This window comes from Balaenoptera ricei, chromosome 1, assembly GCF_028023285.1.
Source record: "Balaenoptera ricei isolate mBalRic1 chromosome 1, mBalRic1.hap2, whole genome shotgun sequence".
Lineage (NCBI taxonomy): Eukaryota > Metazoa > Chordata > Mammalia > Artiodactyla > Balaenopteridae > Balaenoptera > Balaenoptera ricei.
Window position 1 is genome coordinate 105,429,398 of NC_082639.1, and position 25,646 is coordinate 105,455,043.

Below are 25,646 nucleotides of genomic sequence, written 5' to 3' on the forward strand. Positions count from 1 at the left end.
ACTAAATACAAGATAAAAAATTTAATACATTGCCTATTTTTTTGCAGGTACAATTCCTTCATTGAATGGCTACATTTAGCAGCCATGAACAGTAGAAACAGTATGTTAATACTGGCCAAACCAACCCAGGTTGGGACAGCTAATAATGAAGTGTGTTGTCCAACTGTGATAAAAATGTGGACACTTTACACTGCACCTGAATGATTACAAAGATTCTTGCAAAAGTCTTCTAATCATCAATATTTCACTCTTTGCACAATACAATCATGAGTTAGTGCTTAAAGAAGTCTGGATTCTGTGTTTGGTCAATGATGACAGGCTTAAATTTACCTAACGCCATCATCGTTTAAACATAACATGTCAGATCTTCATTCCTCTGACTCTGTGACTACTTTCGTCTTGTCAGACTTCAGCGGTTTTCTGTGAGGTAACACCTGGCAAAATAAATCACTTTCATATAAATTGTAGACATCTCATAATGAGCATGCCTTGATATACTTTTATTTCTGTTTTCTCTCTAGTTTTTATTTTAAACTTGATTCTACATTTAGCCTTGAGGGGCAAAAGCCTGCTCTTGAGATAACTAAAGGTCCCCAATGCCAAGCTTATTACCCAAGATTTTGCTTTTTTAAGGAAACATTAAAACAACCTAGGAATTGTATTACTCTAGCAAAGTACTGCTGTGGCTCATACACTTTTGCTTTTCACCTCAGGGAGTAACTGGTGCAGCCAAAACTAATAACAAGCAAACTGCTATTTGTTAGTTTTTGATAGAATCACTCATGTGATAAATATACATTTCTTTCTACCCCTGCAAAATAATTTTTGTTTTCTACAAAGGTTATGAGATGTCATAAAAATGTCTAATGCATCTGGTTTAAGGATCCAATTCTTCCTTCACATATTTCTGCATCTGTTCACAAAATCTCTTTGACTTCAAAGGAAGCTTTTCAAGAGAAAAAGAAGATACATACAAGAAAAATGGCCATAAATTTTTAGTTTTCTAAAGCCATTTTAATAACTTTTCTAAGGCCATTTTAATAACAGCACTGTGGGACAAGTAAATATCTCTCTCAGAGAGCTACAATATCACAGATGATATAATGACTATACATTTATCTGAAGATTTATGTTTTAAAACTTTATTCTGGGTCTGATAGTGATATATCTTCAACTTAGAACATGTGAAAAATACAGCAAGCTTAAAGAAGAAAACTTAAATCACTTTTAATCCACTATTTAGGAAAACCAAAGAGAAACAAAAAAAGTTAAGAATAGTTGTTTCCTTCCAGTCTTTTTTTCTCTTGTACATATATTTATATAAATATTTATTTGCAAATATAATATTATAATTACACTATGAATGCAATTTTATATCTTTTCTCAATTGGTCTTTCAAAAGACTGCATTAGTCTTTCAAACCATCATTTTTAATGACTGAAAACTATAGGGGGTGGGGGAGGGATAAATTAGGAGTTTGGGATTGCAGATACGAACTACTATATATAAAATAGACAAACAACAGGGTCCTATTGTATAGCACAGGGCACTATACTCAATATTTTGTAATAATCTATAAGGGAAAAGAATATGAAAAGAATATATATACATATATAACTGAATCACTTTGCTGTACACCAGAAACTAACACAACATTGTAAATCAACTATATTTCAATAAAAAATTTTTTTAAATTTATATGTAGAACTATGCTTTAAGAAGTGCTCTTGCTTACATTTAATTCATATTCTACTCAAAGCTAAATTAAAGGTTTTGAAACACTAATCTGTTCTGGAAATTCTACATCTTGAGACCATCTAGGTTAACAGTTGATTAAGATAATTGTATTCATAAATGCCACTGAAACAGTAGTAGAGATTTAAGAATTCTATTCTTTAGCATTTATAATGATTTAATGCCCTAAACTTCCTAGGACAAGCATTAGTGGGCTGTAGTTTGTTTTTCTTTTCTCTTTGATTCTCTATTTCTTATGACATCCTCAACTCTTGAGTTTGTTACAAGAGGAAGTTTGGGTCTAAGACTTAGTTACTTTGTGGGGGGGGGGACTCAAGACAGAGGGGATATATATATATATACATAGAGCTGATTCACTTTGTTCTACAGCAGAAACTAACACAACATTGTAAAGCAATTATACTCCAATAAAAAAAACAGTAAGACTTAGTTACTTTGAATCCACAGCTTTTAATATGCTACTATTAGCTATAAATATAATAATCAACCAATTCTGGTTCTGCAGAATCAAACCTCAAACTTCAAAGAGAGGAGTATTTGATGTATTTATCTAATTTTGAATCAATTTTTACCTAACAATGCTGCCTGAAATTTCAAACAACATTTAAATAGTTGTTTTGACAAATAACTTTCCAGCGTAATATCCTCTATCCTTACAAGAATCTTGTGAGGCCCATATCAGTGAAGAACACTTAGGTACAGAAAGTTAAGTAATTTATGGGATGATTAAAATAACAAGTTGAACTTAAATCTTGGTTTTCATAATTAATCTCACTGCTTTACTTTGGCTTCATAATCATGGAGCCATAGATTTTCTGAAGCTTGAAGGAACACTGTCAATCAGTCCAACCCTTCCTCCACCCATTTTGCTAAAGAAAATAAGTCCAGCGAGATTAAATTGACATGTCATGCCACACAGCTAGCAAGTGGCAGACAAATCCCTTGACTTTTAGTTTCCTAACTTTCAGTCTAGTGCTCTCTCTAATACACCAGTTACCATGCAAAATGCTCCTCACACTTACACATTATGACAATGAATATGCAAGGATGCCAGGACATCACCTAATAGTCACAGAATCTCTAAGATCTCCCTAGTTCCCAAGAGCTATCTCCCAAGAGATGTATGGCAAAGTGCCTACCACTGAGATTGCACTTGGAAGACGTTTAGTAAATGTCTGGGTGAAGTAAATATCTGAATAAGTGAAAGAGTGTGTGTATATATATATATATATATATATATTTTTTTTTTCCCTTTTTCTATGAAGGTAAAATTCTAAATACTGACAGGACGGGTTGAAGGCCGTGTCAATGCTCTCAACACTACAGAGTAACGGTAACAGGAGTGCTGCCAGGACAGGACGACGCCTTTGGCAGCTTGCTGAAATTCCTTCATAGAACCTCCTAGATACAGATCTACTTCGCGGCAATGAGGAGAAATCATAGAGGAATATGCACTGACACTTGCTCGAGTACCGCACTGCCAGAGGGAGGACGTCAAGAGGGTGCACCTACTTAAACGGGTCGATTCCTAACGAAACATCTCTAATTTCTCCGCTGGACCCTTGGCTTGCTATTAGGGAAAGGAGAGTAAAAGCAGCAACGGGATCAAGACAAGGTGTGCAGTGCCGGAGGGACCGGACCTCTGGCATCGTATAACTTCACACACTGCTGGGCTTCCCGCGTTGCCGGGCAACAGCGGAGGTGCGGCGCTCTCAGGGCGCTCAGAGGGGGAGGGGCTGAGACTAAGTGGGTAAGCGGCGGCGCGCTCCTCCCACCAGAGGCGCGTTACGTCACCGCGAATCCTTGCAACGTCGCCACGCTCAGAGTAGGAAGCCAGTCTTAGGCAAATCGACCTTAGGAACGGAAAGTCTTGGTACTCTCCAGAGGAAGCGGGAAGGGAGAAGCAAACGGAGGGAGGAAAGAAGGATGAGAAGGACCTAGCGGGATGGGAAACTAGTGGAAGAAGGGCCAGTTTCGGTTACCTGGGGAGCGGGAGCAGCTTCGGGTCCTTTATGAAGTGCCCGGAAGAAGTTCCAGCACTCACGCGCCTTCCGCATTGAGTGCAGCGCCATCTTGAGAAGGGCGGAGCCGTCTAGTCTTGAGTGACATCTGCTCAGAGGCGAAGTCCCAGTTTCGCAGCGGTTTTTGCTTGTTGCGCATGCGCCCTTGCCCTCGGGGCGGGCCTTTGTGCTGGTGCCTGGGGGAGTCCGGCGTTCGCTGAGCAGGTCGCGGGGTCAGGAACGGGGTGGGGCTTGGCTTTAGTATTTGCCCTGGAGACCTAATATTTCCGCAGGTTTTGTGAAGGGACAGTCTCTTACGAGGATATTAGTAGCAGTGTTTTTTAAACTGGAAGAAAGTCAAGTAAGTTGCCTTTCGGATCCTAGCCGTCCTGAGGCAAGCTTTTAAGAAGTTTCTCTAGGAGTGGGACCTCCCCAATCCTGTTAGAGGGCAGTAAGTGGTCTTTTGAGACCTATGTGGCCTCATTAATGCATTGGATCTGCAGACGTTTGTTGAACCCTGCCATCTGCTAGGTACTGAAGGTGCAAAGAAAGACATATCTTGCCTTCAAGTTGTATACGGGCTAATGGGGTAGCAGATAAATAAATGATGCACTGTTTGAGGTGTTAAAGAAGCAAATGCCGAGATTGGGGAGGTGGGGTGGTTATGACTGTGGTGCTTCAGCCTGGTCCAAGGAAGGCTTCAGAAAGAAGATGATACTCGATAGAAGAAATTGTTTTGAGTTTTGCTTTAAATTATGAGAAGAGTTAACATGGTACTCCTACTTCTGTTAGTGCACCCAAAAATCTATCAGTAAAAATATAATTGGGAGAGATTCGTCAGAATTCCTTTATGTGTTTTGTTGTATTTATTCATTAGGGAGAGGTAGGAGATAAATGCAGTAAGGATGCTGATACTCTTAATGGAACTGAAATCTAACAAGGTAAGACAAAACTTATCAATTTATCAATTAAAAACATACAGTAAAAATCTCTTAAGAGTGGTACATAGTACTGGTGAAGTTCAAGCATAAGTGATGTAATACAGAAATAAGCAGGGAAGGAATTGTAGGAATGAGGACAAAAAATAAAACTAAGGAAATCAAATGCCATTCTTCAACAAAACTAATCAGTTTGGTTTTGTCTCTTTTAAATTTGAGGTGCTTGTAATACTTCCAAATATGACACCAATTAGATAAGTCTGGACCTCAGGAGAGAGGTCTGAGCTACAAAGCAGATGGTAACTGAATCCAAGGAAATCTTTGAGACTACAAGGTAGAGTTTGTGGAATAAAAATAGTCGGATGATGGAAATTGAAAGGAGTAGCCAAATAATGTTTAAAAGCCCCCAAAATGAGGTATTATTGAAATCCAGGAAAGAGACCTTGCCAGTGGAAGTGATGATTGATCTTTATAAAGATACAAGGTATCTCTTGTAAACATGCAGTTTTATAAATGCCTAAATGTTTTGTACTCATATATACAGCAAAGCATTAAAATACAGTTTTTTACAGATATATTAATTAGATTTGATGACCCTAGGAATTAGCAAGATTAGACTTCTGACATCCTCAGCCACCTGGATTATAAGATAAAGCCTAGCAATAATATGAGGGTTTCAGCAGAAAGCTGTCACAGGGCCTGCCCACTTTATTTCCTCAAGCAGTAAGTTTAATCTTTTATCTCCGAAGACTCACATGACTGATGTTTTCATGGGAGATATTTCCAAGACACTCCCATTGAAGAAGGTATATCAGGACAGCTGTGTGTAATCACTTCAATATCTATATTTTTAGAAGTAAGTTATTTTCACAGGGACCTACTGTATAGCACAGGGAACTATACTCAATATTTTTTAATAACCTATAAGGGAAAAAATCTGAAAAAGTGTGTATATATATATGTATAACACTGAATCACTTTGCTGTACACCTGGAACTAACACAACATTGTAAATCAACTGTACTTCAAAAAAAAAAGTTATTTTCAAACTTAGAATAAATTGTGTTTCCCACCACAGTGGTGACCTGGTGACTCTTGAGTGTCATTCAGCCAGCATGATGATTTCTTTTGCGTTTCTTACATTTCCCTAGCACCTAGTATAGTACCTTGCACAAAGTAGGCACATCTTTTAAATCTAAATTTTATTTTGACAAAGTAAGCAATTAATTGACAGATTGGTATGCTTTTAGCCAGAAGGGACAGCTGACAGCAGAAAAGACACTAGACCTATTAAAAGCAAGCTAGTTTTGTCTGCTTTTGCACTTTCTTACAATGGCGGTCTGAAACCTTTTGGTGTTGGCAAAAGTATCACGAAAAAGCTCACCATCATCTAAGCTCACCATCTTCTGCTCTTCTAAGAAGTGCAGTATGTTCAGCATATTTTAATGAGTATTGTAAATGTTAATCCTGAATCTTCAGGAAAAGATGTTCTTCAGTGTACCTTTTAAAGAAAAAGTTGTAACTTTTGAGAAGTTTCCATATAAAATGGTTAACATTTTAAAGGTTTGTATAATGCAGGGTTAGTTTGATTACATGGGAAGTTCACTTATGGAATATTTCATTGTCCAACAGTGTTGTTTAAATGAAGCACCACTGTATTTATTGGCAATATTTTACCATGGCTATCATCTGGTAAGCCAAAGAGCTTTAGTAAAATGAGATATAAATGTACTGAAAGCACACTTTAGATATACTTACAATTAAAACCTTTTATTTTTGTATACTTGTAGCATGCACTGTATGTCTACATATGTTCATGCTTAGAATTTTGAACACTTGTTTAAAATTTGATTTCTCATCAACACTTTTATCTTATAGTAAGTTCTAGTAATTTTGCTCTTTCCTTAACATTCCCTGAAAATCCCATCTTACTTGAAACAATAGATTAAAACCAGACTGGCAGTTGGGGAACGCTTTCTATTGCAACCATGTGTGTCAGAAGAAAGGATTAGGTTTCCTTGACCAAGAACATCAAGGGGAACCTCCACCTCTGCAGACACACCTCTGTTCCTCAGTAATGGAGAGTTTATATCTAGTTAGATTTAAATGGGATAAGGAAAGAGTTTAAATCCACTCTTAGCTCTGGTAGTATAATCAGCCCTCCAGTCTCAAAGTATCCAATTTTGTTTCTCTAATTTAATTCTAAGTGTCAGGTTGGTATTAGATGCTGATCAAGGTAATGGAGAGTTACCCTACACATTTATTCACTTAAAGAAGAATTTTGCAGAATGCAAAGACTAGATGGCATCTATGTTCAAAACTTACTTGAAGCACAATCCACTGACCTCTGACCTTTCATTTATATTGAATATGTTTTTCAAATACAGAGGGAGAGATTCCACAATGAAGGCAAACCTTTTGCTTCATAATCTGGGGTACAGCCACAGTTCTCTGGCCATACTGTCTTATGCTGGACTCATTGTGACCTAAATCAAACTGAGGCAGAGTCTCCCTTAGAGTGAGATAGTTTCCAAGAGTCACTAAAATACATGGGAAACAATAATAATGATTTGGAGATTGTTCTTTTACACCTTTGGCTTAATTCTAGTTCTACCCCTCATTTTATATCTGGTGACACTGGTCCAGAGATATTAAGTACCTTAATGAAAAATCACACAACAAATAAGAGGAGGAATAGGAAGAACTTTGATCTCCAGATGAGTGCTCTACTTTAAGTGACACCACTGTAAAGCAGAAGGAGCTAAGGCTGGGGCTGGTCCAAGCAAGGAACAGTTTCACCTAAGGGCACATCCTTGTCATGCTTCAAATTCAGAGCAACTAAATGGCTGAGTTTTAAAGGAATGATGCTCTCATCTCTCCACCCCTAACATTAAAAGATGCTGTTTTTCCCTAGTAATTTTTGGGGAAGTGCAAATTGTAGCATCTTCTTTGCATGAGGGTAGTAATCAGGAGGCTTATCTGGTCTTTGGGAAGGCTACTTAGGTGCTTGAAGGGTGACATTACTATCACTTTTTTCCTGGAAGGTAAAAAAGTAAAATCAAGGGAGAGGCTGGGTGATGTGGATAGCAAAGTAGAATATTTCTCGGAGTACCTTTTTCTTAAAATTAAGGGCCAAGACCATAGTCTTTTCTAGATTCACCTTCTTACCTTAAGGACTCTTTCCTACTCCACAACAATGAAGACATTTTTTTTTTTTTTTTAATTTATTTTTGGCTGTGTTGGGTCTTCGTTTCTATGCGCGGTCTTTCTCTAGTTGCGGCAAGTGGGGGCCACTCTTCATCGCGGTGCGCGGGCCTCTCACTATCGCGGCCTCTCTTGTTGCGGAGCACAGGCTCCAGATGCGCAGGCTCAGTAGTTGTGGCTCACGGGCCTAGTTGCTCCGCGGCATGTGGGATCTTCCCAGACCAGGGCTCGAACCCGTGTCCCCTGCATTGGCAGGCAGATTCTCAACCACTGCGCCACCAGGGAAGCCCAATGAAGACATTTTGATCAGGGTTAGGAGAAGGTGGTGAGGATGGGGAGAGCCAGAGCAGACATAAGTGAATAATTTACAGTTATTGATCTTCAGACAACTGACTCCATTACTTGTAGAATCCTTAGTGTGCAGTACTAGGAAGAAGACTGATTATATGGGGGTGTTGCAGGCCCTGGGATTCCTGTTCATTTTTCATGTTTTCTCTCCATACTCTTTTTCAAACTGCTTTTCAACAATAGAATACAGATCTTCAAAGAAGAGAGAGAATTGCTGCCTTATTTAAGTATGGATCTAGAATGGAGAGCCTAATTTTGGAGGGATGTAAGAGATTGTTTTCAATGTTCCCCATCCCCACTGTTCACCCGCAGTCTTAGGACATATGTTCCATGGAGGAAATGGAGCTTAGCAATGAGCAAATTAAAGTTTTGAAGGAACATCTTACTTTGTTATCTCTCTTTGCATGCCATATCTTTTCCAGGTGGTATGGCCCTAAAGACAAGATCCATATGTTATCTGCACACTCATTCTATTTTTAAATTACCACCCTTTCCTCTCAGCTACTTCAAAACTAGGGTGAGTAGGCTTCCCTCTTCTGGATTTATGTTTTACAAAAAGAACTATAGCAAGGTCTCCAAAAAGCTTCCTGGAGTGTCTTTAGATAAGCTCTTTTCTATTTTGTCTATGTAATCAAACTACATCAGATTCCTGCCCACTCTGCACCTGTCTGGTGTGATTCTAGGATCCTAGCTGTGACCACTGAAAGTCAGACATAATCCTTAGGTCTTGATCTTTCTAAAAACAACACCAAAAGATACCTTAAATCTCTCTGAAAACAGGGAGGGTGTTACCCTCACTGTCTCTGTCAAAGCCCATCTCTAACCAGTTAGATTCTGTTGGACTTTCCAAAACTCAACTGACAGTTGCAGTCAGCGATTTTTGTTTTTCACTTTTTGTCCTTAATAAGTAGAACTGAGCATGAATTTGGAGAAAATTTGTATGGTGGTTGCATTACTGATCTCAGTGAACCGTTTAATCTTCATGTGCCTCTTTTCCTTATGTAAAATGAGTAAAAAGTAGGAGGGCTAAATGACATAAATTGTAACTCTTGTGATTCTAGAAACTAGTTTCTGTCCCAGAATCTAATTGTCCCAAATCAGACTCATTTAGAAGTACAGAGATGGGTATTACAGTCAGGAGCCATATTTCAAGCATATGCCCTGACCGATGTCCCTGGCAGATACTGGCATACAGAGATTGAGAACAGGCCTCACAATTTTTTCAAGACTGTGCCCCAGGCAGCTACTCTCAACCGAATAAAATTGGGCCTACGTGTCATCCTGGCATGGCAGGGTTAGGTTTATGAAAAACAGAGAATATGAACCTTTTCTCACCCAACTGTGAACATGAAGTGGCTTTTCGAAGATCACTTTTCAAAGGGTAGGTGGGAAGAGTATCTTGACCTGTTTTCATCCTCTGTAGCTACTTTAGGTAGCAGTTTGCTTAGCTCCCAACTATACTGCTTTTTGTTGTTTCTCAGAAATATACTCATTATTTTGTAATTGTCAATCACAATGATTTATAGGACAGCTGCTAATCCAAGAGTTTTAGGAAGGGTTACCTAACAGATGCTGTCATCTTTAGGAGAGGAATGTAGCCACTGTCCATCCACAGCTTGGCAGGTGTGGGGAATGGGAATAGCCCTGCCTGTCTCTCCTCCCACACTCTGATCTCCTGACCTGTTGGTTCCTCTCATTTGCTGAACTCCAGGGCAAAGGAACATGATTTGTCTGCTCCATAAAGGTCAGTCCTTACCCCTACTCCCCAAGAAGTACACGACAGATTGCAGAATGGTACACAGTGCATCTGGACGGCCCATATGGAAATATTCAGTACAGAACTATCCATTTATAGAACTAGAAATATAACTGTAAAAAAAAAAAAAGTGAAAAAACTCCCAGTCTTCTTAGGATAACTTTTTTTTTTTTTTACGATAACTTTTAAGCAGGCATTAAACTTGATGGAAAACCATGTTTTCATCTCTAAGTTAGCAGAGTACTTGGGACGTCAGAAAAGGGCTCAGTAAATATTGGCAGATTGATTAAATGAACAAATGAACACTTGAGGAGAAGGAGGTGTGCAGTGGGATATTTTAAAGATAGTGCAGGGAATTAGGAAAAAAATGTAAAGCCTAAAATAAGCCCTAGAAGCATTTTTTAAATCTCTGATATATGCTTGCTTTCTTGTGGTTTGCTTTTTCCACTAACAGGCAGAATGCATAAAATATTCTGATTAGTTGAGGCTTATTACTTAGGTTCTGACTAATGTTTTATATATAAATCTAAATTACTGCTCTTCTTCCCTTCTGCTTCTCTTTCTGTTTGGTCAGATCCCTGTGGGAGGGAGTAACATTCCTGTGGTGGGTAAAATAATTTCTATGGAAATTATTCAAAATACAATTTCAGTAAACACTATGTGAAGATATGATTTATTTCTGGATTCAGTCCTTGTGCTTGCATCATCTCCCTATTTATCATCAAGTTCTCTGTTTGCTGGCATCTCTTTTTAAGGATTCGTCCCTATCAGTTTCGCATCTCAGAGGATAAACTTGCGTCAGGAGGGTTGAAGCAACCGGAAGCAAAAGAGGAAAGATTGTGTGAGAAGAGATTGTGTCCCAGGAGGCAATGGGTGTACTGAACTTTATTCCCAGTCCCAGCTCTGCCATAACTTGCAAAGTGTCATTGAAAAGTCCTTAACCTCTCAGCTTGCTTTTTATCTGAAAAAATGGGAGTGGTTGAAGCAGATGATGTTCAAGGTTCCTTCCTGCCCTCAACTATATAAGCTTACACTCATGCAGGTGTTACATGTTTAACCCAAAGATCTCCCAGTGCTTTGGAAATACATCTACAGGCTGATAGGCTGAACTATCTTCACATTTTACAGATGGTCCCACTGGGACCTCAATGACGCCTTAATCATTTCATTATAAATCTGTGAAAGATCCAGAAACTGTGTCTTGAGTAGCGTGTTGGAGGAATCGAACCAAACTGTGACTAACTTGAAGAGTGTTGTTAGTGAGAAAATCATTAGATAATAAATCCAAAACAAAGGTGGAAAAACGAGTCTTCTGATATTATCACATGCATTGGAGTAGGGGGAGGTGGTGTTTGGAAGCTGGTGCCAGGGAAAGAACCTAGAGGCAGAGTAAGAACTGGAGGAGATGGGAGATCATTTAACTGTAAAAGTTGTGCAGCAAATGTGCCATTACTTTTATTGATTCATACTATTCACTCATTCAAAAATCACTTAACGTATGCTTACTGCATGCCCATTAAACCGAAGGACTAAAAATGTAATCTTTTTGTCACTACAGGTAGCATGTGATGCTTCTTCTATGTTGTCACATGTACCACCTTCTTTTCTTGGCTCTAGTTTCCCAGTTCCCACTCTGAAACCTCAGAGACAGAGGACTTGGAAAGCCAGCATTTTTCCCTGCCTCTCTCCCACCCTTCCTTCCTACCTTCTTCCCACACTTATTGACCACCTACTGTTAACCAGAGACTGTCTTAGGTACTGGGGATCCATGGAGGATAAAGACATGGATTCCACCATGGCAAAGCTTGAGTATTGCAGGGAAGATTTCTTATAAACTTGCTAAAATACAGTAGTATAGGTGCCATTCTAGAGCATGGACATGGTAGTGTAAACTCAGGTCCCCCAGTTTCTAAAAAATGGCAACCAGATCACTCAATATGAGTCCACAAAGCCCCTGACAGAGCAAGGATGCACTTCTTGGAACATCCCTTCTGGTCGACATGCACAGCTCCCACACCAGCCCCGGCTACACCTGCCAATTCTATTGTCACTGTAGTCACCTAAATAAAAACAAAATCCACATGCCTAGGGCACAAGTCACACAAAATAGGACTGTGGTTCCTCCTCAAAGAATAACACCCCTTTAGAACTTATTTTATCCCTCTTCTCTTAGAACCACTAGGGAATCAAGGAGGGAAGGTAAAGAAGGGGGTCTCTGGCTCTGATCTTTACTGTGTTAGGAGGATCCCTCTCCAATCCTGTTGCGGCTCCGTTTGTTAAATAGTAAGTCTCTTTTCCTAGAACACCCAGCCTAGGTCTCATAGATTCTTAGACATTTCCATTTGTGTGACACTCAACACCAGGAGGCGGTGGGTTGAAGTTTGACAACATGATGCTAATAACACACACTCTTCAGGGCTTGACATTCTGTTATTTACTCATCTGGCAAAAACTTACTGGGTGTCTGTCCCATGCCAGCCACCATGCTAAGCGCTAAGTACACAAAGCCGAATAAGATACTATCTGTGCTCTTCCAGATCACAATTTAATGAGGGAAACTGCAAACACAAACTATTACAGGGAAAATGTCTTTATAGCAAGAAGATCTTTTAATTTCCTTCAAATCACACTTTAGGGACAGTCCCGGGTCCACTATTTACTATTTGGATGACCTTGGACAGCCTCCCTAAGGGTATTTGCCCCACTTTCCTCACCCAAAGATACCAAGTTCCCCAAGTGCCCCGGCAGCTCTGAGATGAGCACTGAACTGGCTGGTGAATGGAATTTCAAATTGGAAAGAGGAGCAGGATGCTCTTAAGAGGGATAACTACATGCGTGAAGGAAGCACGGATATGCAAATAGAAAGGCGTACAGAGGAGTGAAGATAGGGGAATAAGGTATTAGCACGTCTCCCTGCATCCATTCTTGTCCCTTTCAGTTTATTCTCAACCAGCAGCCAGAGCAACCCATTAAAATGTGTGTTATTGTAAATCATGGTCACTCCTCTGCTCAAACCCTCCAGTGGCTTCCCAAGTCCTTACCAAGACCTATAAGGCCCAGATGATCTGTATTCTCCATCCCAGCCTCCCTTTCTGACTTCTTTGCCTATTGCCTTCCTTTTACCTTGCTCTGCTCTGGACACTCTGGTCTCCTCACCAGCCCTCAATGCTTATCACCATCTAACATATTTTACTTAATTTACTTTCTCATTCTCTAGAATGTAAGCATCATAAAAGCAGGGACTTTTGTCTGTTTTATTCTGTATCTAAAATTTAGAAAGTGCATGACTAATAACATACTGGCTAAATGAATTTGTCCAGTTTGTGGATTAGGAAACTAAGATCCAAAGAAAGAAAGTGAATGAGGTCAAAGTGCTCCTTAGAAGGAGAGTCTGGACTTAGTAAGACTTAGATCTTCTGTCTCTCTGTTCCACAGACTCTATGGTAGACAGAATAATGGGCTCCAGAGATGTCTACATCCTAAAGCCCAGAAACATATGGCAAAAGGGACTTTGCAGATGTGATGAAGTTAAGGATCTTGAGATGGGGAGATCCTTTGGATTGCTGGCTTAACTTCTGACATTCCTTCCCTCAGCCTCTTCAACTCTATTAGATTTATTTATTCACTCATTTATTAATTCACTCAACCAGTATTTACTATATATATTGATAGATCTGTTTTAGCAAAAGAAAAAGGAAGGATATGAAAGGGTAACTTTTACATCTCTACGTTGTGTTTTTTAAGCCATGGAATTTTACTTTGGGGATTTCTAGTGTTTTTTAATTTAAAAGATAGAAACAAATATTTTCTGAGAGATACTCTGAGCCACACACTGTGGTAGATACTGGAGATAAAAGAAAAGTCTTGAACTACACACACTTACAGTTTTATAGGGGTGACAAATGAACAGAGAATCAGATTGCCCCACCTCAAGCAAATGTCACCAGGGAGGGAAGCAGGGTTTCGGTGGAGGCCCAGAGGGGGGAATCTAACCCTGCCTGGAGGACAGCATTGCGGTGGAGGGGTGGTGAGTAGAGAATCCCAAAAGTAATATCTCAGTTGAGTAGTCTGATCCTTATCAAGGTTTGCCTATCCCTGGCCTCGGGTGTTTTGCTAACCAGAGCCAGCTGTTTTGTGGATGCCTTCTCCCCGCTGTCCTGCTGTCCCTGCCTAGTCCCTTCACTGGTCCCTGGCATGACACAGGCATTTTCAGGCCCTTTCCCATGAATCTGTTTAGAGCCAGCACCCTGTACAGCTCAAGAGGAGTCACAGCTCATGGTGAGATAAGGGAGGGACTTGGAAGAAAACATGATGAACGTGGACAAAGCCAAGGGGGAAATATGCATGTTTTCATTTGCTTTCCCCAAACAAGATGCTTTCACACCACTTTCCATAATCCAAACAGTATGTTTCTCCTTAACATACTGTGAAGATGTGGTGGCTATCTGTTGTAAAGGCACACGAGACATGTTTTTCTCCCAAGATGGGGTTAGCACCCCTCCTGGTGCTCCCTTCAGCACCATGTGCGCCCATATTTTATAGAGTCTCTCATACCCTAGCCCAATCCCATGACTGTCTGTGTTCTCCTAAGGACTCCTAAGATCCTTCTAGAGCAGCCACCAGTCTTGCCTGAGGTTGTATGGCACGTGCCCTGCACACAGGGAGTGCTCAATAAATAATTGCTTAATTGCACTGAATACTGTAAAACAGTGTAGGTACTAGTTTGGGCAAATTTTGAAACATCTGAAGTCAAACTCTCATTTTGGAAGGCTGAAAAATCATTTTCAATTTTAATTTATTATTTCTAAGAAAACAAAAATGTTCCCACAATTCTCAAATTAATATTCACCAGTGACATCTTCAACCTGATTTGAGAGGCTGAGGAGGGAATGTAGGTTGCGTACATAATAAAAATTATATTTTAATTGCCCTCTAACTTGTGGCTGTGTGTAAAGAAGAAACACAGGATATATGAGGGAAAAATGCTTTGAAAACTCTAAAGTGGGTTACAGATGTTAGTTTATGTTTTCACACAACTAAAGCAGAAACTGCCTATGCCCTCAGTCCCTTGCAGACTGAAGCAGACATCAGTGTTTGGATGGGATACAGGAATGGTGGGAGGAATGGTTACTTTTTGCACAGAGAATTCAATTGTTCTGGGCTTAGCCAGGATGCAGATGGTTTTCCATTGCTGGAATTGGTCAGGGATGGTGGGGGAAGCGCTTAGGCATGGCTTTCACTGAATTGGCTATGCAGGCTTTCAAGAAATCTTTGAACAATAATGCTGTTCAGGTACCTACTTGGAGAGGTCAACTGCTTGATTCGTTTTTTTAAATTCCAATCAAACAAGTGACAGTGACACATCTTGGTGCCATTTCATACCATCCCTGACTTCTCAGAAGCAGCTGGCGCCAGTTGTCTTCCCTGGCAGGGATCGCTGGCCCTGGCTTTGCAACAGTCCAGAGAGCCTGCAGTTCTCCAGGGGAATTGCAAAATACTTTTAAATATTCTAAAAATGAAATTAAATATTCATTTTATTTTAATTTACATATGCCATCCAGTACTTTTAGAAGATGTCAGTACTGTGGAATGACATGGCCAACCGTCGTATGGTTCAGCTCTGAAATACAGCTGTGAGTTCTCAGAATAAGATGCTGATGGTCCTGTGTCCAGTGCTGTCCGATTTTCACCTTGGCTAGTGTGCGGGTTAACCAATATTTATCTTTCTATGTGGCTGTAAAAAATCTTATAGGTCCAAGATGGTCAGATATTATTTCATAAAGCCTTATTCTAGTGAGTTCTAGTAATTCTTAATCTTTCTCAAATAAATAATCATCAAATCTTCTCCAATAACAAAATAACTAAGCATATTTTACAATTGTAATATAATTTTTGGTGTGAGAAAACTGTTTCCTGGTCTGCAGGGTATAGACAGTAAACATATAGCAAACAATTAGGAATGTTAGAATCATGGTCGGGGAGGCAGACATTCTGTGCATCTCCATCCCAAGCTCTCCACCTCAGATTTCTTGTTCTTTTTTACTTTTTGCTTAAGCTTATCTTGGTGTGTTGCCTGGGAGTTTAGATGTTTTATTATAACACAAAAAAATTACATGAGACAAAGCCCAACTTGCTTTTCTTTTCCCTTCCAGTCCTATTATAATTTAGACAAAACTCAGCCATTTTCTTTCATTATGTAGAATGGCTACTGAAAAGGAAAGATGTAGAAAAAAGAAAACTTTCAGGGAACAGTGAGAAACAAATGCATCATGATCTACTTAACAGAGAACTGTGGGTAAGAGTCATGCACAAGAACATGGAAATGGCTTCTTGAAAATATCTTTTTTTTTTCAATTTTAAAAGGAATGCATGCACATGGTAAACAAAAATAATTCAAATTGTAAGAAAAATACAAAACAAGAAGTAAAAATTCTCTTCTCCAATATCCTATCCCAGATCCTGAATCCTGCTGCCCAAAGAAGAACTGTTAGCCATTTGTTATGCATCCTTCCGGAAGAATTCTGTGCATATGACAGAGATGTCACAAAACCCGCATGCTTTCCTTCCCTACAAGCTCTACAACTTCATTTTTTCCCTTATTGTGTCATGAGCATCTAAACATATCAGTAAACGTTTATAACGCAGTTTTAAAGAAAATGATATGCTTCATAGTATTCCATTAGAGTATCATTATTTGTTTATACCATCTCTTTTTGGTAGACATTTGGATTGCTTTTAGATCATTACTATTGCAAACATTGCTTCAGTGAACACTTTTGTAAATAAGTATTTGTACACATGACAAAATAAATCTAATATCTACAGGGTTAATTTCCAAAAGTGAAATGACTAATTCTGAGATTATGTGTATTTGCATCTTGAAAACTATCTCCTCATTTATCTCCAAAGATGTTAACCTATGTCTACACTCAGCAACAGTGCACGAGAGTGCGTTTCCCACCTGCTCTCATCACTAGAAATTTGTTTTTATAAATAACAACATATAAACACTGCCATAGGTTACATCTGGGGTTCAAGAAAGGACTTTTACTTTTTGCTTTCATAGACATCTGTGCTATGTAAATTTGATACAGTGATGATGTTTTCTTTTGTAATTAAAAAAGATTAAAGATTCAGAACATTTGGTTGTAACTGTTTGGTGATAAAATTTCACTTGTAAAGTAAAGCCCAGAATATGAGACCATTCTCAAAAGAAGACCATGGGAGGGAGCAGTCAGAGGCAGAGTTCTGTTTGATACGGGCAGGCTGATGGAGGGGAAGGGAATACACCTTATAGGCTACTCACCTGTGAGAACTAGAGGAGGTAACTCTGTGGTACCAAGATGTAGTAGCCCAGAGATAGCTGTAAATCTCTTGCAATGTTACTATCTTCCCATGAGGTCATAATCCCTGGAATGAGGGCTTATTTTTACAAGCTACACCTATAATGCAAAGGACAAGCCTAGGGACAATACAATCTATGTTTCTCATTTTAAGTTCTTTGGGAATAGAGTCTGCTCAGTTCCTCTTTTCCTCACATAGACTGGAAAACTTGGATCTATCCCCAGCTTTACAAATTTTCTTTAGTTTAGAAAATACACATGTCCCACTCTCAGAATCATTACTGTAGTAGAAGAGTTTTTTTTTCAGGGCAAGAATTCTTTGTAAAACAGTATCCAGATTCAGGGTAAAATATCTGAGTCATAACAATTTAAAGCCCAATCTCTTCTGCAAAAGATACTTCTACAACATCAAGTATCTCATATGCAATTGGTAAATAAGAAAATAACATGGAATTTGTAGAAATCAAACTTGATTTTCCTAGGCAAGGAAAGCTAGAATAGCTGGAATAAAATTATAACCTTCAGTATGAAAGGAAAAATTTTTAGTGTGGCTACTGCTAAGCAATAGTTCTTTCAGCTGTATTTTAAGAAATTTAAAAATAAGTGCTTGATTACTGGTGGTAGTACAAAATTATATAAACCAATGAAGTGGAATTTAACAGCACCTAGCATTTAGTCTTGATTTTGGGCCAAATAGTGTCCCCTCCCAAATTCATATATTAACGTTCTTACTCCCAGTACTTCAGAATGTGACGGTATTTGCAGAAAGGACCTTTAAAGAGGTAATTAAGGCAGAATGAGGTTATATAGGTGCACCCCAATCCGATACAACAGGTATCTTTGTAAGAAGAGGAGATTAGGACACAGACAACAAACAGAAAGAGGAAAGACCACGTGAGCACACAGCAAGAAAGTGGCTATCTGCAAGCCAAGGAGAGAGGCCTCAGAAGAAACCAAACTTATGGAAACCTTGATGTTGGATTTCTAGCCTCCAGAACTGGGAAAAAATTAATTTCTGTTGTTTAAGCTACCTCGTCTGTAGTATTTTTTTATGGCAGCCCAGCAAGCTGATACACTCTTGGATGTATACTCTGGAGATACACTGCCACAAAAAAAAACAATATAGAATTAAAATTATTCATTATGATCATATTTATGATAGCAAAAAAAAAAAAGGAAATGTCATAATTTCCTTCCACAAGAGACTGGTAAGCTATGGTATATCCATACAATGGAGTATGATACAGCCATAAAGGACAGTGAGGAAGACCTCTGTGAACTGGTATGAAGGGATTTCCAGGATATACTCTTAAGTGAAATGAACGAAAAAAACAAAGTGCAACTGAGTATATGTAGTATATTATGTTTTGTGTTAGAAGAAAGGAGAAATAAAAATATGTGTATTTGCTTATTTTTGCACAGAATAGACATGGAGGAAAGATTTTTTAAAATGGCAGTGGTACTTGATACAGGGTAAGGGGTAGGTAGTGAGCTCAATAAGATAGGGATGGGGAGTGTGATGTCCCTGAGTATATATTTCACGTAGTTTGAATTTTTGAATTACATTGGTGTTTTACAAATTCAAAAATAAATCAATTTGAAAAGATTGAAAGTCTTATTTGCAAGGCAGAAATAGAGACACAAATGTAGAGAATAGATGTATGGATACCAGGGAGGGGAAGGGGGAGGGGTGGGAGGAGTTGGGAGACTGGGATTGACACCTATACATTATTGATACTATGTATAAAATAGACAACTGATGGGAACATACTGTATAGCACAGGGAACTCTACCTAATGCACTGTAGTAACCTAAGTGGGAGGGAAGTCCAAAATGGAGGGGACATCTGTATGTGTATGGCTGATTCATTTTGTTGTGCAGTGGAAGCTAACACAACATTGTAAAACAACTGTACTCCAATCAAGATTATAAAAAAAAGAAAAGACTGAAAGAAGTTAACCCTAAAATTGAATACAATCAGAAAAAAATAAACCTGTTTATCAAGTTGATAAACATAACAATGCAGCTAAAAAGAATTAAGGTAACTTTTGAACACAGTAACCTGAATGGGATGCAGTCTAAAGATCAAAAGATCTGTAACGGGGCTTCCCTGTGGTGCAGTGGTTGAGAATCCGCCTGCCAATGCAGGGGACATGGGTTCGAGGCCTGGTCTGGGAAGATCCCACATGCCGCGGAGCAACTGGTCCCGTGAGCCACAACTACTGAGCCTGCGCGTCCGGAGCCTGTGCTCCGCAACAAGAGAGGCCGCGATAGTGAGAGGCCCGCGCACCGTGATGAAGAGTGGCCCCCGCTCTCCGCAACTAGAGAAAGCCCTCGCACAGAAACGAAGACCCAACACAGCCAAAAATAAATAAATTTATAAAAAAAAAAGATCTGTAACGAAATCTGGAACTTAGTAGGTTTGTTGTTAGCACTGGTATTGGAGTACTGAAATAATTTTATTTGCATTGTAGGACAGAGCAAGAAAAAAAATGTGTAGAGACACTTGGGAACTCGAAATATGCAGTGAAGAAAGATAAGAAAGAACCCTGAAATTGGAGGACACCATTATGAACTCTGTGTCTAGCACACCTAGAAATTAGGTCTTAGTTTCTAAATACCATTCGTCAAAAAACAACAAGGCTCCTTGGGCAGATGGTCAGGTCTAGGTTTGGAGCAGAGAAAGCATAAGATAACCCCAGAATATATAGTACCAGAAATCAAGGGAGTGCTCAAAGACTAAAAATTACATGTCTGAAGGACACAGAAGATGTCTTGAAGGGACTGCTAATGGCCACAGTTGAGACAATTTGAGCATCCCAAAGAATAACGTATAACACATTAATATAATAATATAACATTGAATTTTTAAAAATCCTTATGTCCAGAGTGATACTAAAAAAAAGCAAGGCAGGAAGAGGGAGGAAAGTTATGTAGAAGGGATGATAAAAGTACAAATTTACCATTTTGCAACCATCCGTGCAATAATTGAATCAGGTGAAGCTCATCAATGGTGGATGTTAACTAGACTTATTGTGAGGATCATTTCGGTATATATACATACATCAAATCATTGTTGTGTACCTCAGAAACTAATATAATGTTGCATGTCAGTTATATCTCAATTTTTAAAATAGACAAAAAAAGATCACCAATGGTAAACTGTTATTGGAGAGCAGAGTATCCATACAACTCAAAATATTACATCACAGATTGCTTATTAATTACAAAGGGAAAAAGATATCTTTACAATGAAGAAATTCAGCAAATGCCTCTTAACCAAATGATTAAACTTATCATCCCCAATGGGACAAATGACATTAGGTATATCTACCATGCCATAGTGGGAAGTGTATATCACCTATGTAGGATACATGCCAAAAATATCCAACCTGTATACAAACTTGAGGAACCAGTCAGACAAATCCGGATTGTTGAATATCCTTCAAGATACTGGCATGGATTGTTGAAAAAGGTCAATGCCATAAAATTTTTTAAAGACTTGGGGGAGGGGGACTCTTTCAGATTATAGGAGATGAAAACTAAATGCAGTGCATAAGGCTTGATTTGAAACCCTAGATTTCCTAGATTGAAAAAAAAAATAGCAAGAAAAAGACATTATTAGGTCAATTAAGGAAATTTGAATATGGGCTATATACTAGATAATATTATTGTGTCAGGGTTAATTTTATTGGTGTGATCACAACATGGAAAGATATTAGGTTGGCCAGAAAGTTTGTTCAGGTTCTTCTTTAACATGGAAAATCCACACGAACTTTTTGGCCAACCCATAGAATAATCACCTAATTTCTCTGATAACTGCTGAAGTACTTAGGATTGGATTGTCATGATTTGTATCTGTAACTTAAATGGGTCAGCAAATAAATAACCTCTTGCAGTTTTATAATTTTATGTTTTACATTTAGATGTATAATCCATACTGAGTTGTTTTTTAGTATACGGTGTGAGTTATGGATTGAGGTTCACATTTTTGCATGTGACTATAAAATTGTTTCAGCAGCTTTTATGGAAAGACTGTCTTTCTATGCTTAATTGCCTCTGTACCTTTGTCAAAAATCAGTGGACCATATGCGTGTAGGTCTATTTCTGGCCTTTCTATTGTGTTCCATAGACCTATTTATCTTCCTTGACACCAGTACCATGCTGTCTTGATTACTACAGCTTTGCAATATGTCTTAAAGTCAGGTAGCATAAGTTCTCCAACTTTGTTCTGCCTTTCCAAGTGTTTTAAGTATTCTAGGGCCTTGTCATTTCCCCTAACTTTTATTATATTTTTTTACTTAAGTATAGTTGATTTACAATATTATGCTGGTTTCAGGTGTACAACTTCACATAAATTTTGTAATCAGCTTATCAATTTCTACAGAAAAGCCTGTGGGTATTTTGATTGGGAAAGTATTGAATCTGTAGATCAATTTGCAGAGAAATGACATTTTTTTCCTACATTTTTTAAATTGAAGTATAGTTGATTTACAATATTGTGTTAATGCTGTGTAGCAAAGTGATTCAGTTATACATTCTTTTTTTAAAAAATATTATTTTCCATTATGGTTTATCACAGGATATCAAGTATAGTTCTCTGTGTTATACAGTAGGACCTTGTTGTTTGACATCTTGACTATTGAATCTTGTGACTGTGAATTCTGTGTGTTGCTCTATTTATTTAGGTCTTTTAAAATTTCTCTCAGCAATATTTTGTAGTTTGCAGTATATAAATATTAAACATCGTTTGTCAGGTTTATTGCTATTTTGTATTTATATTAAATGGTATTTTTGTTTGTTTTATTTTTTTGTTTTTTAAAATTTATTTATTTATTTATTTATTTTGGGCTGTGTTGGGTCTTCGCCTCTGTGCGAGGGCTTTCTCTAGTTGCGGCAAGCGGGGGCCACTCTTCATCGCGGTGCGCGGGCCTCTCACTATCGCGGCCTCTCTTGTTGCGGAGCACAGGCTCCAGATGCGCAGGCTCAGTAGTTGTGGCTCACGGGCCCAGTTGCTCCGCGGCATGTGAGATCCTCCCAGACCATGGCTCGAACCCGTGTCCCCTGCACTGGCAGGCGGATTCTCAACCACTGCACCACCAGGGAAGCCCTAAATGGTATTTTAAAATTTCTAATTGTTGCTAGTACATAGAAGTACAATTGATTTTTGTGTATTGATCTTGTATCTTGCAAGTTTACTAAACTCATTTGTTCTAGTAACTTTCTTGTAGCTTCCCTAGGATTTTCTACATAGATGATCATGTCATCTGTGAATAAAGGCAGTTTTACTTCTTCCCAAGGGAATGCCCCTCCCTCCCTCCTTCCTTCCTTCCTTCCTCCCTCCCTCCCACCTTTCCCTCCCTATGGTACTAGCTAGAACCTCCAGTATGATGCTGAATAGAAGTGATGGCCCAGACATCTTTGACTTTTTTACTGATTTTAGAGGAAGAGTATTTAGTCTTTCACCATTAAGTATGATATTAGCTGTAGGTTTTTGTGGATGCTATTTATCAAGTTGAGAAAGTTTTCTTTTCTTCTAGTTTGCTGAAACTTTTTTTTTTTTGATCAGTAATGGATATTGGATTTTGTGAAATGTTTTTTCCCCTCTATCTTTTGAGGTAATCATAGATCTTTTTTTTTTTTTTAAACATTAGCTCAGATTCCTAATTTTGTTTTTTAAATAAATTTATTTATTTATTTATTTATTTATGGCTGTGTTGGGTCTTCGTTTCTGTGTGAGGGCTTTCTCTAGTTGCAGCGAGCGGGGGCCACTCTTCATCACGGTACGCGGGCCTCTCACTATCGCGGCCTCTCTTGTTGTGGAGCACAGGCTCCAGACGCGCAGGCTCAGTAGTTGTGGCTCACGGGCCTAGTTGCTCCGTGGCATGTGGGATCTTCCCAGACCAGGGCTCGAACCCGTGTGTGTCCCCTGCATTGGCAGGCGGATTCTCAACCACTGCCCCACCAGGAAAGCCCCGATAGATCATGTTTTAGTCTTTTTTTTTTTTTTTTTTTTTGCCTCTATATGTCTGAAAAAGTATTTTACTTTAATTTTTAAAGGAATTTTTATGGACTACAGAATTCTAGTTTAACAGGTTTTTTTTTTCCTTTGAATACTTTAAAGATGCTCCACATTATCTAAAAATCTGTGTCATCCTTATTGCTTTTTCTCTGAATGTAACGAATCATTTTTCTCAGGATTCTTTTAACATTTTCCCTTTATCACTAGTTCTAACAATTTGATTATGTGCCTTGGTGTAGTTTTCTTCATGTTTCTTGTGTTTGAAGTCCATTGAGTTTCCTGGAACTATGGGTTTATATTTTTCATCGAAGTTAAAAATACTTTAGACATTACTTTTTCAGATATTCTGTATTTCCTCCTTGCCTTCTTTCCTTTAATAACTCCAATTTCACACACAGTTGGCTTTTTGAAGTTGTCCCATGGTTTATTTTTTTCTTGTTCTTTTAAAAAAAAAATTCTGTGCTTCATTTTAGATAGTTTCTATTGCTATCTATTGCTACTTTCCTTCCATGGTGTCTAATCTGCTGTTAATCCCATCCAGGGTATTTTTCATTTTAGACATTTTAGTTTTCATCTGTAGAAATTCAATTAAAAAAAACCTTCCACGTCTTTATTTAATATGTTCAGTCTTTCTTTTAGTTTTTTTGAACATATGGAATACAATTATAACTGTCTTACTGTCCTTATTTATTAGTGCTATCATCTATGTCATTTTGTAGTATATTTTGATTAATTGATTTTTCCTCTTAATTATGGATTTTATTTTTCTGATTTTTTGCATGTCCGGGCATTTTTGATTAGATGATCAACATTATGAATTTTATCTTGCGGGATGTCGGATATTTTTATATTCTTGAAAATATTGTTGTACTTTGTTCTGGGATATGGTTAAGTTATTTGGAAACAGTTGATACTTTTGGGTCTTGCTTCTAGGCTTTGTTTGGTGGGACCAGAACAATATTTAGTCTAGGGTTAATTCTTGCCCACTCCTGAGTCAAGAATCTTATTACTAACCTCAGCTTCACGAATTATGAAATTTTCCACTCTGGATGATGGGAATGGCCACTCTCCTGACCCTGTATGAACCCCTGAATAGTTTGCTCTTATTTCATAAGGAGGGTCATTTCCTAGTCTCAGGTAGTTTACTCACTGACATGGTTAATCAGTTACCTACTGAAACCTCGAAAGGGACACTCTGTAGTTCTCAGTTCTCTGTGCAATTCTCCCCTCTATAGTTCTCTGCCCTGAGAATTCTAGCCACATTGGCTTAGCTGAACTCCCAGCTCCATCTCCTCAACTCTTCTCTCTGCATCACAGACTGGAAACTCTGTTCAGACAGTAAGCTAGGCAATCATAGCGCTTTCTCAGAGATCACTGACCTTCATTGCTTATTTCCAATATCTTGAGAGCTATTGTTTGATTCATATATTTGTTCAAGCCATTTGTTGTTATTGTTGTTGTTGTTTTTTACACAGCAGAGTAAACCTAGTCCCTGACACTCCATCTTGGCAGAAGCAGGAGAAGTTTGTATGCATTTTAAAATTTCCCCTGAGGCAACCTCCAGCTGATTGGCTTTTCCTGAGCTGTTCAAGTTATCTCCCACATGACTATTATGGTTTTTGTTAGTTACAAAGTTGAATGTGTTATTTCTCTATTTCCCTTCTATTTTAACCTGCAATTTTATGGTATACAATGTTTCTGAGGAATGAGTATATTGTAGTATAACAATTATAACCTATACAATTTAAGGACATATGCTATGGTTGGCATATACCTTAAGCAAAAGCAGAAAATACAAAAAGATATGTTTTTATTAACATTTTCAAAACTGAAACTAACTGGTCAGATCTTTGAGGGTAGGTTTCATTTTGCGTGAGTCATTTTATTTCCTCCCCTGTAGTGCCGGGCACATAGATCTTCCAAATCATTTGTTGAATTGTTGTAATAGATTTGTTGGTAGTACAGGAATATAGTATTATTTTCACTGTTATGATTATGACTAGCTATTGTGTATGTCTACTTTACGTTAGGCTCTCTGCCAGGCACTTTATATAATATCTAATCCAGTCTTCACTATTGCTCTATGATAGAGAGATTTTTAGTCTCTCTTTATAGACAAGGAAATGGATTCAGGGGAGTGTAAATAACTTGTTCAGGATCCCACGGCTAGTAACTGACACTATTGAGATTCCAAACTCAGTTTTATCTGATTCCAAAGCCAAAACTCCTTGTATTACTTTGTATTACTTATGCTGTTTCATAACGCATAACGAGGCTTAG

At 38.4% G+C, this 25,646-nt stretch overlaps 1 protein-coding gene and 1 long non-coding RNA gene across 3 annotated transcripts in view; one reads left to right on the forward strand and one right to left on the reverse strand.

Moving 5' to 3' along the window:
• WARS2 (tryptophanyl tRNA synthetase 2, mitochondrial) overlaps window positions 1–3,850 on the reverse strand; it is an 86,625-nt gene extending 82,775 nt beyond the window's left edge. For both annotated transcript variants that reach the window (XM_059928941.1, XM_059928951.1), the window contains exon 1: window positions 3,738–3,850. In XM_059928941.1, the coding sequence (XP_059784924.1) occupies window positions 3,738–3,827 (90 nt within the window). In that variant the 5' untranslated portion in view covers window positions 3,828–3,850. The remainder of the gene's footprint in view (window positions 1–3,737) is intronic.
• Window positions 3,612–25,646, forward strand: part of LOC132369327 (uncharacterized) — a 148,547-nt gene continuing 126,512 nt past the window's right edge. Inside the window, exons 1-2 of the long non-coding RNA XR_009504331.1 lie at window positions 3,612–4,116; window positions 4,633–4,696. This is a non-coding gene — a long non-coding RNA (uncharacterized LOC132369327). The remainder of the gene's footprint in view (window positions 4,117–4,632; window positions 4,697–25,646) is intronic.